Genomic DNA, 16,601 nt, shown 5'->3' on the forward strand with positions numbered 1-16,601 from the left:
AGAAGGTTAAGCCCTGGCTTTGCTGTCAAATAACGTGGGTTTAAGTGAAGGTTCTAACACTTATTGTGTGACTTGAGGCATGTAAATTTCCCTCTCTGGGACACAAGTTTCCTAGTCTGTTAAATGGGTGGAAGTCTAAAGTCCCTCCTAGCCCTCAATGTATCATATTACTTACTAGCAAAGTGACTATTAAAATGATGTTACCACTGTGACTCAGTTTCCTCATTGGCGAAATGAAAATGATACATACCTCACGGGATGTTGGTGAAGAGAGCCCTTTTATAAATTGTATACATATGCATTAGAGGATTCAGAAAATCATATTCTCATACAAATGAACTTTGAGATCACAGCCAAGTAATTTAATCCTCCTAAGTCATCACACGTCAGCATGATGTGCTGACTTTGGAATGCTAAGAGCTAGATTGAAATCCTGATTCTACATGTCATCAGACTGCTTTCACTTAACCTGTCTGAATCACTGTTTTCTTATCTAAAAAGAAGGACATTTGGATCTGGTCTCAGAGGTCGCTTCCTGCTCTAAATTCTATAATCACAATGACTCTCCTGAAATGCTCTCTCTGCCTTTCTTAATCATTCAGTAAGTCAGTAAACATTTGATAAGTACCTGCTATGTGCAAGGCACTGTGATAAGCACTGGGGATACAAATAAAGGTAAAAGACAATCCCTGTCATAAAGGACTTTACAGTTTAATGAAGGAGACAACCTGCAAATAATCTGTAAAAGCACTTAATCTCTATACAAGATTAATTGGGAATAATCATCCAAGGGAAATATTCAAATTAACAAGGATTTGGGAAAGGCTTCTTGTAGAAGCTGGTTTTTAGCAGGGACATGCAGGCAAGTCAGAAGTGGCCTGCCAAGCTACCTTACTCACACCAAAGCAGAGTCATAGACGCTGGGGTAACATAGAAGGCTTACTGGTTTAGTTGCCAATCAGTCAATTGGCATTCATTAAGCACCTAGTTTGTAGCAAGCACTTTGCTAAATGCTATAGATACAATGGCAAAAATCCCTACTCAAGGAATTCACAGTCTAATTCTAATATACAAATAACAAACAAACAAGATGCATACAAGATAAATTGGAGATAAACCAGAGGGTGGAAACCTTGTATGAAGCTACATAAAATCTATACAACAAAAAAGAAAATGCTCATATCATTCCCTACATTTTCATACATACATGCATTATACATACATGCATTAAAAGGGATCTGGAAGGGCTTCGTCTGGCAATTTCCCAAGACAGGAAGACAGAAACTACTAGAACATTGAAGAACATTGTCTCTAAGGAGGCTCACTTTCTCCTGGCAAACAACAACCATGTTTCATAATACATGAAGAATTACAAAAAGGAACTAGATCTTTCCAACAGGACAGGATAACAATACACAAGCCCAATAAAATCCCAATCCCAGAAGCATAATTATATTAACTCAGGGGCATTTATTGAGAGAAAGGTTCAAAGTGTTCCAGGTCTAGACTTCTGGCTATAGAGAAAACTTGTCAAATTTCTCTACAATCTCAGCATCCAAGAAGGTCCTGTTCCCTTCAAATAATTGCTTTCTTTGGGAAAACAAAAGATATTTTAATTTTTTTCTTGTCAGGAATGGAAGACAGCTTTCACTGTCATTTCTGCAGAGTTCTGTCTTTTGCAGGGATATATTACTGCTACTACTTCTGATGTGCAGGGCAAAAGGAGTTAAGGGTGGGAAGCAGACCTGAAATCAAGGGAAAGAGGGAGAGACCTTGGACTTCAGGACACATGACCCTATGTAGCATAGAGGTATTGAAATATTGCTACATAGTGGGAAGTCCAAGAACCCAAGAGATGATGGATGGAAAATCATGTGGTTGCTGCAGGAGAGAGAACCACCAGGAAAAAGGGGCAGGGTGAGATTGTGCTGAGTCAAGGAGGTGCTTACTTATTTTGGGAAAGATCATTTGGAAGAAGCTGCCACTGGACTTCCCTTTTTTTTTAGGCAATTGGGGTTAAGTGACTTGCCTAGGGTCACACAGCCAGTAAGTTTCAAGTGTTTGGTCTGAGGCCGGATTTGAACTCAGGTCCTCCTTACTTCAGGGCCGGAGCTCTAACCAGTGGGCCACCTAGCTGCCCCTTAACAAAATATTCTTGCTGAGGAAGTATAACTGTGGTCAGCACCATCTAAATGTTGGCATGTTCACACAAAGCCTCAGTCAGCCTGTCCTAGATGTTCAAGACTAACATGGATAACTTAAAAGACTGATGTATCACCATTAGTTCTTCCTACAAAGACCATGTAAAAATACTAACACCATTTATTAATAATAAGAATGGGGATAAGGACTGGACCTACAACTTCCCAATGAGAAAACTTCCTCAGAGGTTCTCTAGTCCAATCAGCCTTAGTGCCAATGTGCTTTGGTCCCTCTTCTGAGTCTTTTATTTTTGCCTCAAATACTGAGAGGTGAATACCACCCTCAAGATCACGAAGCTAGTAATAACTCACATTTATAAGGATCACAAAGCACTTTCCTCACAACCATCTAGTGAAAGGGGTAATGCAATTAATATTCTTGTTGCCTTTGTTGGAGACTTACAACCAGCTTGTCTGATAACTGCTTTCTAGGTTCATGCTTTTTCTTTGCCAATATTTTGTGCTTGTGGTGTGTTTTTTGAAGCATGTGAAGTGATGTGGCTGGCCATAAGAAATGAGAATAGGTGTCCAGGTAGAAAGAGTAAAGGGCAAAAGGTCAGAGCTGAAAGAACTCAGAATTTGGGCAAAACAAGACTGTCACTAAAGATTGGTAATTGTAGCTATACCTGCATGACAAATCCTTTTACAAAGAGGATTTGTTCTGTGAATTTTGGATTTAGTCAAAGGATCACACTTGAGGACCTCGCTAAGTTCCCCACCCCTGTAACTAGGTCCTTCATAACAAATCAAATGAGTAAGATATTGAGACATAAATGCAATTAAAAGAGAGTTTGACCTGTTATCTGAAGCTGGTTGTAAGTCTCCAACAAAGGCAACAAGAATATTAATTGCATTACCCCTTTCACTAGATGGTTGTGAGGAAAGTGCTTTGTGATCCTTATAAATGTGAGTTATTACTAGCTTGTTATCTGAAAGTATAGGAAGGTAACACATTTTTTGGTTGACCTTGATTGATTAAGGTTTGTTAATATCACAGATAGCTAGAGGCACAGCCCAGCATTTTATAGATGATATAGGGGGAAAGGACAATTAAGTGATAAGATTAAATCTGTGGGCTGATTAGCTGAATACTATGGTACAAAATGTCCACACAAAATGACAGTGTGTTGATAGATACATCATTCAAACTTTCAAGATTTTGCAGATTTCTCAGATGGGAGGTTTTGGACTTTTGTCAGAAGATGGATTGTATACCATAATAGCTCACATTTATATAGGCTTTAAGGTTTACAAAATATTTTTTATACCTTATCTCATTTGCTCCTCACAATAAACCAGTTAGGGAGGTATTATTTAGCCCCAATTCAAAGATGATGAAATTTAAAGAAGCAGTGTAACTCTGTGGTGTTAGAGAGTCTGATTAAGATTCTCCCTTTCAGGCTTTGGACAAGTTACTTAGACTCTCTAGGTCTCTGTTTTCTCATTTGTAGGATGAGAGGACTGAAGTAAATGTTCTCTGAGGTTTCTTCAATCTCTTCTTTCAATTCTCTTCAATCTCTCCTTTGATACAAGGCCAGCTGTTTTCCCTGAGATATTTCAAATTTCCTATTTTTTTGATTATTTTGACTTTGTTTTATTGCTACATGATGCCTCAAGAAGTTATCAGGTTCCAGTTAGCCAATTCTAATATTTAAGGAGTTATTTTCTCCAGTGAAGCTTTGTACCTATTCTACCATTTGACCAATTTTTATTCTTAAGGAGTTATTTTTCCTCAGCAATTTTTGGGCATCTTTTACCAAGCTATTATCTTTTCATGATATTCATATCTGTCATTTCTTTCCCCCATTTTGCCTCTACCACTCTTATTTGATGAAAAACATTTTGCTTTTTTTTCTTTTTGAAAAAAATCTTTCTTTAGCTCTTCTAGTAATCCTTGTTTGACTTGTGGCCAAAATGGATTTTTCTTTAAGGAATTGCTTGTATTTGTTTGTATATCATTGTCCTTTTTTTATACTTTTTGTGTTGAGCTTTCCTGTCACCATAAAAGCTCTTTATAGTCATGTTGAAGGGGAGGGGTTTGGGATGCTTCTTAGATGCACAGAGGAACCTCAAGATCGTGGGAAAAATCCCAAATCACGGCACGGATCTGCCTGAATGAATTCAACTCAGATCTTCTTCCAGCCAGAGAAAAAGTTTATTAAAGATAAGCATATAGGCCAGACGTCAAAGGAACCCAAACATCAATGATCTAAATAGGATTCGAGGTGGTCAGATGCTGCTCACAAGAAAGAGCAGCGTGAGGCAGTCTAGAAAGCTCAGCGTCTGATTGGGGGCTGGGGCTAGGGTGGTCAGGCCAGGTGATGCCCATCAGGGCCGGCATGAGGGGTCTCAGCTTCTAAGCTTGAGAACAGCTCAGCATCAGAATGGGGAAAAGGTGAGCCTTAGTACAGACTGAGGGAGAGGGCCATCCAGTTTGGAGTGATGGGAGGAGGGGTCTAGGGAGATCTGGGTGGGGGTGGCCAGCAAGCTGGGGTGAAAGGAACACTGGTGCCTAGCTAGGATTAAGGATGGGAATGGCCAGGAAGGCAAAACAATGGGAAAGCCAGTTGATTGGGGAGGTGGACCATTTGGAAAAGGGTCCAGGTGAGAATTTCCATTTGGAATGTCTGAGTGATTTGAACAGACAATGAGAATAGATAATGAAGGGAGCTGGGAGGAGAAGTTTGCTTTCAAAGGGAAACAAGGCAGTTTCTAAAATTTTAAGGGTTTCCTGGACTGGTAGACAAACTGAAGCCAGGTTCTTTTTGTCAAAGAGAGGTAAGTGAGTCTACAAGGAATCTAAAAGTTTTAAGGTTTTTCTGGGAATTGTATGTAAACCTCTTCAATGTTATCGTTTTGTTGTTTGTTCATTTTTCCAGGCTATTTGGTCATTTTATGTTAGAATTGGGTTCTGCTCATTTGGGGAGGGGAATGACAGCCATGAATATGTCTGGAATTATGACCTAGAACTGGGAAATGGGTGACAGAGCTGCCATACAGCACTTGTCCTGCCCCTAGGGGTGATAAAGAAGTCCCCTGAAATCTCTTTCTGACCATATGTTCAGTCTCCTTAGCATAGAAAAGGTTTTGGGGGAGACACAACCAACTTGCTAAGCTGACCCTGCTTTTGAGCTCCAATTTGATGTTTCTTTTAGGTTGAGATCTATGATCTGGTTAGACAAGTTAAGGCACTTGATTTTAACCCAGAGTTTCTAGAACTCAAGTAGAGACTCCAAATCTAATGTTCTTTCTACTGATCCATGTTGACTCTTTGTTACAAAGTATCATGGGTAAGGTAATAGGAAACACGGCCATTTAGGATTTATAGGAGACTGTAAACTATGTATTAAAGTTTAATCCATGAAAGAGACTAATGCTAGTAACTTGAGGAAAGCTCTGCTATTTTATTGTTTTGTCTTTTCTAATTTGGAGAGAGGGGGTGGTTAGGACAGTAGTAGTGGGGAACCTGCACTAGGATCTGGAATCAGAAAAGCCAGTGTACTCTTCATTAATCACAAGTCAGGTCTTTCAAATTCACTCACTTGCTACTAAGATAACATCAACAATGATGGTGAACTAATTGCCTTGGCTAAAGGAGCATTGTTTTGGAGAACAAGGAAATTACTGGGCTTGTTTCCTTCCTCTCACCTGTTTTAGGAGGTGCTGCTTTCCAAGCCGAGGGTGATAGGGGGAGGGTTTGGCAAGTCAGCTGGAAGGGCCAGACAGACTTATTCTTTCCACTTACCAGAGAAGAAATAATTTAAGTGGGAGTTTGAATTCATTGGAGGGAAGCAGTCTTTCCAATGATCTTCGAAAATGTAACAACCTATCGTGTTACAAAGGTGTCAACAAGACGAAAATGGAAATGTTTTAAATGATTGCACTTACAGAATACATCAAATTGCTTCTTGTCTTAGGGAGGAACTAAAATTTTTTCAAAAGAACATTAAAATTTGACTTTATAAGTAACTGGAAAAAATAAAATATTATTAAAAAAAGAATATAAGTACAAAGTAAAGAAAGTTGCCAGGTTTATGTATGTATACATTGGGAGAGGTAATGGGGAAGGGTAACAGCCTTTGCTCCTTATTGACTGGCATAGTAGAAAGGTCAGTAGATAGAGACCTAGAATCAAAGACCCAGATTCACAATTGAGAAAAATCACATAATCTCCATGAGACTCAGATTCCCTACCTATACAGAATAGAGGTTCAGGCAGTTATGTGGTGCAGTGAATACAGTACATGGCCTGGAATCAACAGGACCCAAGCTCAGATGCAGTCTCAAGACACTAGCTATGTGACCCTGAGCAAGTCACTTTACCCTGTTTGCCTCAGTTTCCCCATCTGTAAAATGAACGGGAGAAAGAAATGATAAACCACTGTTATCTTTGCCAAAAAAACACAAATGGGGTTACAAAAAGTTGTACATGACTGAAACAACTGAACAATGACATAGAATGGGGGGTGATATTGCCTGTAGTACCTACTACCCAAGGTTCATGGGAGGCTAACAGGAGATAAAAGTAAAAGCACTTCGGAATTTCAAAATATTCAGTTATCATCCTCATAGCCATTTTCACCCGCATCATAAAATGCTAAAGGGTTGAGACAGATAACTTATTTATTTATCATCCCAAAGAACCCATTGGCCCATAGAACTATCTCAGGGACAAGGACTCAATCAACTTGAAATTCCAAAAGCTCAAATTTCCAAGCAAAACTCAGGTGAGGTTATGCTGTTCATTTTGGGAAGACCACCAGTTTCTGTTCTTAAAAGTGAAAAGAGGCTCTTTGGAAACCATTGTCTAAATATAAGAAAGCCACCAAAGGGGGTTTGTTTAAAACCTCTTATGTTAACATCATTATAACAATCTACAAAGAAAAGTAAAATGTGGGTGCACCTTGCAAGATGCTTTTAATAGGATTCAGAGCTCAAAGCAACCTTAGAAATCATTTTTTGTAATCTCTCAGCAGGCGTGAAAATCTGCTACTGTGTGACTGAGGATAGGTCACTTAAAACTGTCCAAGCACAGTTTACTCATCTATGGAATGGGAGTAGTAGTAGCACCTACTTTACTACAGGGTCACTGTGAAGACTAAATAAAATGTGGCATGTGAAATGCTTTGTAAACCTTAAAAAAATTATAACTACTATATACACCAGAAAAGCACAGCTAGGTAGCACCATGGTGCAGAAAGTGCCAAGCCTGGAGTCAGGAAGAATTCTCTTCCTCAGTTCAAATCCAGTCTCAGACTCTTATTACCTGGCCACCAGTAAGTCATTTAACCAGTTGCCTCAGTTTCTCATCTGTAAAATGAGCTGGAGAAGGAAATGACAAACTCCTCTAGTATCTTTTCCCAGGAACTCCCAAATGGGATCACATAGAGTTGGATTTGATTGAAACAACTGACCAACATACACATGAGAAAACTAAAGAGAAAGAGGAAGTAATTTGCAAAGTAAGGCAACCAAAATTAAAATTGAATTAAAGCCAATTGAAACTGACTTGCCCAAGATCACACAGCTAGGAAGTATCTGAGACAAGATTTGAACATATGACTCCAGACCCAGTGCTCTATCCACTGCACCAACTAGCTGCCCTAATTCAAACTTAGCCCATCTAAGACCAAATTCAATTCTCTTTCTATGACATCACATTGCCACCTTACTAGAAAATTAACTAAACACGAAGCTAACTTCAAATGATGACATGGTCAAGAGTGGTTCTGAGCACTACTGTGGGCGTCTTAATCAATTTTGAGAGTCATGCCTTCACTCATCACTGTTAAAAATATCACATTTGTCCATGGCAGAAGAATGAAATGGGCTAGAGAAACTCAGTGTGTTCCTTTCACTGTGGCTGATCTTTACCACAGGGCAGGATTCTAGATTTAGACTTAGCAGGTATTTATTAAGCACTTACTGTGTGTGCTTGATATTGGGCTAAGTGCTTAACAAATATCTTCATTTGATCTTCACAACCACCTTTGGAGATAAGTGCTATAATTACAGATGAGACAAAGGAAGCAAACAGGGATCACACAGAAGTGTCTGAGGCCAAATTGGAACTTAGGGGAACCAAGATGGGCCCATCTTTCCTATTAGGATGGTCCCCATCAAATGGTATAGTTGGAATGCTCTGGTGCCATGGCTCATTCATTCTGACCAGACAGATCTAAATGTGTCCAGTTATTTATTCTCCCAACACCTGTCACCATAGTATCTCTATCTGGAAGCACTGAGATTTCCATCTCATTTTATATTGCCAAATGTCAGGAATATTCAGGGTCACATAAGCAAAGAGGCTGATATCTAATCTGAGGGAAAATGCCAGTTAAATATAAGACAGTCTTGAAGTTTGCTTTTGACATATTGTGACATAGATGATCTAGGTAGACAGCCAAAGTGTACTTTGAGGTTAATAACATTATAAGAGGTATGACTACTATTGGTATCTCTTATTAAATCACTGGGACAATCGCAAATTATCTCCACATGAAGGTCTTAATTCTTTTAAGTCCTATCAAATGAGATAATATCTATAAAGACTTTAGCAAAGTTACTGGAAAAAGTAGGCACTAATAAATGCTTGTTCCCTTCTCTCTTACTCTCCCAATCCTCCTTCTTCCTTAAGGCAAGATGGCACAGTGAGTATAAATCCTACCTCTAACCTTTAGCCTCTGATATACGGCTTGATGAAGAACAGAAAATGCTGTTTCCCAGGATAATGTAAGCTCCTGGAAGATGAGGGCCCCATCTTAAATTTCTTCTATATTGCCCCTATGCCCGACACAGATGAATCACAAATAACAGGAGCTCAATAACTATTTGTTCAATGAAGAAATGAAGGAATGAGTTCATGAATACATGTCAAGGCTGAATTGGCCTACAGAGGCAAACCCATAGAAGCAGTCTCTGAATTGTTATTCCTGGCTCCAGTTGAAGTACTGGGGCTTACTTATAACCATATACCATTCTGGGCAATTGGGCATTCCTTGAAATAACAAAGAAACCCCTTATTGTCTATGGAGTCAGAAGAGTTGGTGAACAGTAGATATTGAAAAGGGTGTCACTGGCCCTAATCTCTATTTCCTTTTCCTAGGGCAAATCAAGTCAGGACTTTTCTGAGCTTGGGGACATGGAGAGGAGTAGAGAAAAGGGTGCCATTATCATTATGGCAATGAACACATATGCCTAGGCAAACCTTTAGGCTGCTAATTTAGTGTTTTCACTTTCTTGACTTTAGGCAAACAAGTATTCTGAAATGATTTGAGTCCAGGTTCAAAGGCAGTTATGAGTTTCAGAGGTCCAGGGGCCTTGGGTCCTATTGGGTTAGATGTAGGTAGTGGAAGGAGAAATGTCTATGATGAAGAAGCATTAAGAGGAGTGTCCTGAGCCAAGCTGATTTTACAAGCAGACTTGTACTGTGAATTTTTTGGGCAGTATAGGACAGATGAAATTTTAAATTCTGACAGCACTCCTGCAAACAGCATATAAGAACAAAGTTGGGAAGAGGTTTAAGTATCAGCTTGCTAACTGATTATAACAGTAGTCATCAGTTTAGTTACCGAACCCTATTGTGTGTGTGTGTGTGTACAGCTAAATCACCCATCCCATATCTCAGCAATATCATTGTATACTGAATACAGTTTTTACTTCCCTTTTTTATTTAGAAAAACATTAAGTATAACCATAATAGAAAATATAAATGGAATTTACCCCAGGGAACCAGGATGGGGATTTAATGAGCCAAAGAATAGGAGATTAACATCCCAAACCCCTCACTCTTTTCGTTAAACATTAGGCTACCAAGAAGTAAACCTGATCCAACTACATGCCTGAGTCCAGGACAGAGAAACCCTCTGGGTGGAGAATACAGTACTCTGTTGCAGTACCTCTGTCCCATGGGCCCAGCCCAGTTCCCCAAGGTAAGAAATGAAGAATTCTCTAATTTCATAAGGAGCCTATGGAAAGCATATGGATAGCCTATGGAAAGCAGCCTGAAGATGGCCCATGGGCCAATGTTTACTTGTATGTGGGTGGGTTTCCATGACTACGTTCTCCTGTCCTTATGCTCCATGAAGGAAATTAAATTCCTTTCAACTTTCAACGATCACCAAACCTCTGATCTCTGTTGCCAACAGAACACAATGAAAATGATCAATCTGCCAAAATAGATGCTTTATTGCTATAAATGATTACACTCTGCTCAAAAATTCTGATGGTGATTATGGGGTTGGACTAGGCTAGCAATGCTAGCCCCTTATGGGTCTGCACCAGGGATTCCACTTGTATTTCCCAAATCTAGTCAAGTTCCCTATAGATGATAAATAGCTATTGATGATTTCTCACTTTCTCCTAAATAATAGTAGGCAGGTTGGCAAAGCCCTTTATAAATATTTTATTTCCTTTGATTGTTACAATCTCCCTAGGAGTGAGGTATTATTATTGTTATCTTCATAACTTTCAGAAAAAAAAATCACCTTTCTGTGTTTGCTAAATTGCTCTGAGGTCCCTTCTACCTCCATATCTATGATTGTATTACTGTCATTCATAAATATGGAAAGGCCTAATTTTCTTTACTTGATTCATATTCAGGTTTCCCATGTATTTAAAAATACTTAAAAGTCTGTTTACCTGAAGTGGGCACCACATTGGAGGGATCCATATAAGGACATCGAATTTCTGCTCCTTCTCTCTTCTGAAATAACCAAAAACATTTGTAGTTACCCAGATGCAACATGACCTTAGATTTTAACTATAGGAGATATAAAGGTTTCCTGTCTGGAGCCATGGCTTTCAATAGCCATGCAAAGGAGCGCAGGACTGAAAGAAATCAGACTTTGGGGAGAAAAAAATAAATAGTACATAGAAAGTCTGACTCATTGGCAAATATATTCTTTCATATTTCAGGTTTCCCTCCTCATCAGATGATTCATAATAACGATGTTATTTGCCTGGATAGGGAAATTTGTATGAGTCAAAGGGCTTGTAGAGCCTATCTGTGAAGCTAATTTAAACATACTAGATTCCAACACTTGGCTGAAATAAGTCTCACTCTAGTTCTAAATAACAACAGCTAGCGAGGCTCTAGTCGGGTTATAAATAGGGCCGGACCACCTTTGTGGATAAATTCCTACTTTTTACAGGCACAACTCAGGATGGCACTACAGGATAACAGCACTTGGGACTCCATGAGTCAGAAGGAAAGTGTGACTAAGAGTAATTGTGTGGCTAAGTCGGGCTGCAGAGTTAGGAATCTTTTTCATCTTCTTTTTATTACAGTTCTGTGCTTTACTTTATTTCCCCAATCTTCCTAAGTCTTCTATCTATTTAAGAGTGATGACCACCATCAGACGGAAAAACCTGGGAATAATGGGCATCAAAAGAACTGGGGTGTGGTGCAGTAGACAGAGCACTGGCCCTGGAGTCAGCAGGACACTTGACCTTTCTAGCTGTGTGACCCTGGGCAAGTCACTTAACCCCATTGCCTACCAAAAAAATAAAGAACTGGGGTAGGGAAAATGGGGCTATAGGGCCAATAAGGCTGGTAAGGTAGAGCAATTCTGACATACAAGTGTGTCTCCATTGGGGCGCAACAGTAAACGCATTGAAGCCAGAGTCACAGGACCTCCAATTTGAATCTCAGCTTCCAGGCCTCACTCTAGCACCATAGTAAGGACTTGAGGTTCTAGGTCTTAAAGAACAATTCAGAATGCTTTTGACAGCTTCTAAAGGTAAAGTATGTATACAGAATGTGGGGTTTTTTTTGTTTTTGTTTTTCGCTTCAATCATTTTGCATTCATGTCCAACTCTCAGTGAACACATTTGGAGTTTTCTTGGCAGAAATACTGGAGTGGTTGGCTATTTCCTTCTGCATCTCATTTTACAGATGAGGAAACTCAGGCATACGGGGAGTTAAGTGACTTGCCCAGGGATACACAGCTAATGAATGTATCCAGTTGGACTTGAACTCATGAAAATGAGTCTTCCTGCTTCAAAGTCTAGTGATCTATGGACTACGCCACCCAGCTGCCCCATTTGTGTGTTCACAAGCAACAAAAAACTTTAATACCTCAGGCTTCTTGGTGGTTTGGGGTAAGTCGGGGTGGTAATGACGATTTAGATAGGTGACTAGAAACGGATGCTCCTGTAGAAAGAAAGCAACATAAGTTATGACTATAACAAAAGAGTGAGGGCAAACCTGATAGTTATTAACCTTTAAAATGGAACTCAGCTCCTTGTGAACTATGGAAATGTATGCAACATCCTTTGGTTGATGACTGAAACACTCACTGACTTCCCTTGGGAATTTTCTTGGGAAGAAAGCATCATATTTATTTTTTTTTGTGCCCTATCTTCGGTACAGAGACAACATTTGCTGTAGGTAGTGAAGGATCACCTTTGATTTCTTTCTATGGCACATTCCATACACTAGTATTCTGTCATTGCAGATTTCCTTTCCTATCATGTTGGATAGCACAATATCACGACGGCCCCAAAGGAAATGGAACTATGGAACCTAGTATGCAGCCCTGCCCGATGTGTTTTATGGGTCTGACCTCACAGCTGTCGGGTGGCCTTCTTTAGTTAGAAGTTCACCTCCTCAGATGTAGTCACCTGGGCACATTTGTTTGCCTATTAAAACTTTTTACTGGTTCTCCCAAAATAGATTTTGTCTGGACCTATGACCCTACTTCTTGGTTGTCGTTTTTTTTTTTTCAACTTTATCTATACAATGTCTTTTAAAAACATTTTTATTAATATATTTTCATTTCATATCACCTTCATTTCCTGCTATATTCCTTCTCTCTACTCTCCTAGAGTCATCCTTTGTAACAAAGAATTTGAAAGAACGAAAGGGAAAAAAGCAGTTCGGCAAAATAAGCAACAGATAAGTCTGATAGGCTATGCAGAGTTCTACCTCTCTACATAGAAGGGAGGAAAGTGAATCCTCCAACATTTTTATTTGAGGCCAAGCTTTGTCATTATAATTTCATAGAATTCCGTTTCTGTACCTCGAGTTGCAAATAAGAACAATAATAGCTAACATTTATACTGTACTTACTATGTGGCAGGCACTATGCGAAGTATTTTTCAAATATTGTTTCACTTGATCCTGGGAGGTAGGTGCTATTACTAGTGTTAAGTAGCCATCCCAGGGTCATATAAGTAAGTATCTGAGGGCAGATTTGGATTCTGTGACAGAGGAGGAATCCTACCTTTCAATCCAGCACACTACCTAGATGAGTAGAGGAAAGTATTTTATCTGGCTGAGCCTCTGCTAGGGTGAGGAGTAGATATGACTTTATACATCTACAAATATCTGTCACAAATTCCTTCATTTCCCTCACTCCCTCTTCTATAAAGCTTGTGCTAGTCCTATGTCAGCGTTGGTCCAGCCAGCCTCCTCCTAAGGGACTTATTTCTTTGATGAATAAGAAGTGGTAGGCGGGTTCTAATGTGAAACCATAACATGTGTATTAACAATCATCAAGCATCAACAACAATAAGCCTTGGGGCTTGTGGGAGAATAAGAAGACAGAGATACAAATTTGTATCTCCAGTACAAACCTGATGCTCTGAAAGCCTGAAACTTGAGGAGGGTGGGGGTAAAAATGATCAAGTCTTTGGCCATGCTGTGCTATGAGGTTCTTCAGCTAGGATGGGGTTTGTTTGTCAGAAACAAATGGGGGTTATAATCACAGGTGTAGATAAAATAACATATTCAAAATGAAAGTGGCGAAGGAGAAATAGGATGTTGCTCTGTGTGTGTGTGTGTGTGTGTGTGTGTGTGTGTGTGTGTGTGTGTCTGTGTGTGTGTTTCAGAGCTGAGTTTTAAAGCTACACAAGCCAGGTCAATTTGTGAGAATGGGGAGTACAGAGGAACAGGGATGGGCAGAGTGATGAAAATACACAGTGCATATCCACTGCAATCACCCAAGGGCAGGAGCTGATAACAAGGAGAACATGGGAGACGTAGGTCAATGTGAAGGTCTCTATTTTATGGAGTATGAAACCAAGGTCATTAGACCAAGTTTAGAGCCCCATTTGGCCTGTAAATGATTCCTAGCCAACACAGCTAGACCATCAAAGGAGGTGCTTTGTCTTTAAGGTGGTAGGTCATCATCCCCTTTCATTTGTCATGTGCCTAGCCCTCCACTCTGATGATTCATTTTGGCAAGGATAGACTGCTTTGGATTCTTCATGGTCATGCCAGTGGAGTGTAATCACTCATCCAAACTGGAAAAGTTTCAAGGATAGGCCAGATTATAGACCTTATGTCCATCATCCTGCGACCAGTCTTGCTAAGTATGAAGAAGCTCATTGTCAGAGCAACAAGGAGGAGCAGCTCTTTGGGCTATAGGAATTCTTCTAAGTTAAACAAGATCTGTAATCTTCGCAGGAAAGGATGATGTCATAGGTCACCAAAGTGCTCAAAAATCTCCACAAGTGGTGGATGAACATGAAAGTCTCCATTTTTTAGATTGTGATACTGAGGTAACAAGAGGAGAACTGACTTTTTCAGCGATTGATGCTGCGCTTCTAGGACCAGGTTTCTCTGCTTCTGAGCTCATGAGCTTTTAGAAAAATACCACCAAAATCACAGCCTCAAATTGCCCCACCCTCTTGACCACACAACAGGCCAGCCCCTCACATCCTGTTCTTTAACTCTCGACTTCAACCCAAGGTTTGAAAATGACATGCCCTCACAAGGGTCTGGGGAATGGGAAGGTAGCATGGGGAAGCACATGAAAGTAGAGATGAGTTCTATTGAATCTGCTAATCACCCCTCCCTCCTGGTAGTGGAAGGAAGTGGAAGGAAACCAAATGGTCAAAAAGTCATGGGGTGAAGGGGTGGAGTGAAAGCAATGACTTGCTTGAGCCCTCGCCCAAACCCTCAAAATACCTGTTAAAAAAATGGCTCTAAACAAATTTAAAGCAGCAGAACCCACAAAAAGACAGAGTGGAACAAATTTCCAGCCCAAGACAACCTGGATGGTTTATTGGAAAGGTATATCGTGCCAGGCGGGGAGAGGAGCGCAGTGCAGGATGGGCGCGCAGGCTGCAGCGAACCTGGAGGAGGCCTCAGAGGGCTGAATTGCAGACAGCTGTGGTGGTTTCCATACTTCTCAACCCATGAACACCAAAGACAACTTGGAAGGTCAGTGGGAAAAGTCTGTGTCTGTGGTGAAAGAGAGAAGCCGGTGGTCTCAGCTCCAGTACCTGAGCTCGGCCAGGGCAGCGGCTTCCTCCTGAGCTTCCGGGCCACAGACTGAGGGGGAATCCAGTGGCTGATCAGAGGGGGGTTGCAGGGATCTCTTTGCTGGTGCTGAGGCAGAAATCTCTTGCTTTGCCTGTGCTTGGATCTGGGTCACAGTTCTGAGGGGCAGTCCTGGGGTGAGGAGGAGCGCTGGCATGGTGGAGCTTGTTTTGGTGGTGGAGAGGAAACACCTCACCCCTTATCATACCACCTTAGAAGAACTAAAAATTTACAGGTCCCTAGAAGTATCTCTGAAAACAGCTGTACAAATGCCTGAAGCTTGGGACACTACATTCTCCACACTGGAAGCAGACTCTTACCTTAACAAATCACTTAAAACTCAAGTAATTGGCCGGAATCATGAGTAAGCAGAGTCAGACTATATTATCTTACTTTGGTGACAAAGAAGATCAAAACATTCAACTAGGAGAAGACAACAAAGTCAAAGCTCCTACATCCAAAGCCTCCAAGAAAAATATGAATCAGTCCCAGGCCATGGAAGAGCTTAAAAAGGATTTTGAGAAGCAAGTAAGAGAAGTAGAGGAAAAACTGAGAGTGATGCAAGAAAATCTTGAAAAACAAGTCAACAGCTTGCTAAAGGAGATCCAAAAAAACACTGAAAGAAATAACACCTTAAAAAATAGCCTAACCCAAATGGCAAAAGAGGTCCAAAAAGCCAATGAGGAGAAGAATGCCCTAAAAAGCAAAATTGGCCAAATGGAAAAGGAAGTCCAAAAGATTACTGAAGAAAATACTTCCTTAAAAATTAGAATAGAGCAATTGGAAGCTAGTGACTTTATGAGAAATCAAGACACTGTAAAACAAATCCAAAAGAATGAAAAATTAGAAAACAATGTGAAATATCTCACTGGAAAACCAACTGACCTGGAAAATAGATCCAGGAGAGAGAATTTAAAAATTATTGGACTATCTGAAAGCCATGATCAAAAAAAGAGCCTAGACATCATCTTTCAAGAAATGATCAAGGAAAACTTCCCTGATATTTTAGAACCAGAGGGCAAAATAGAAATTGAAAGAATCCACCAATCTCCTCCTGAAAGAGATCTCCAAAGGAAAACTCCTAGGAATATTGTAGCCAAATTCCAGAGTTCCCAGGTCAAGGAGAAAATATT

General features: G+C 40.2%; 1 protein-coding gene across 1 annotated transcript in view; it reads right to left on the reverse strand.

Annotated features, from left to right (window-relative positions):
• The window catches only part of PLB1 (phospholipase B1), a 177,337-nt gene that overhangs the window by 126,880 nt on the left and 33,856 nt on the right, over positions 1–16,601 (reverse strand). The window contains exons 15-16 of the mRNA XM_027850366.1: positions 12,280–12,354; positions 10,842–10,905 (exon numbers count right to left, since the gene is read on the reverse strand). Of these exons, the coding sequence (XP_027706167.1) occupies positions 10,842–10,905; positions 12,280–12,354 (139 nt within the window). The remainder of the gene's footprint in view (positions 1–10,841; positions 10,906–12,279; positions 12,355–16,601) is intronic.

Source organism: Vombatus ursinus, unplaced genomic scaffold, assembly GCF_900497805.2.
Source record: "Vombatus ursinus unplaced genomic scaffold, bare-nosed wombat genome assembly UNPS02009062.1, whole genome shotgun sequence".
Taxonomy (NCBI): Eukaryota; Metazoa; Chordata; class Mammalia; order Diprotodontia; family Vombatidae; genus Vombatus; species Vombatus ursinus.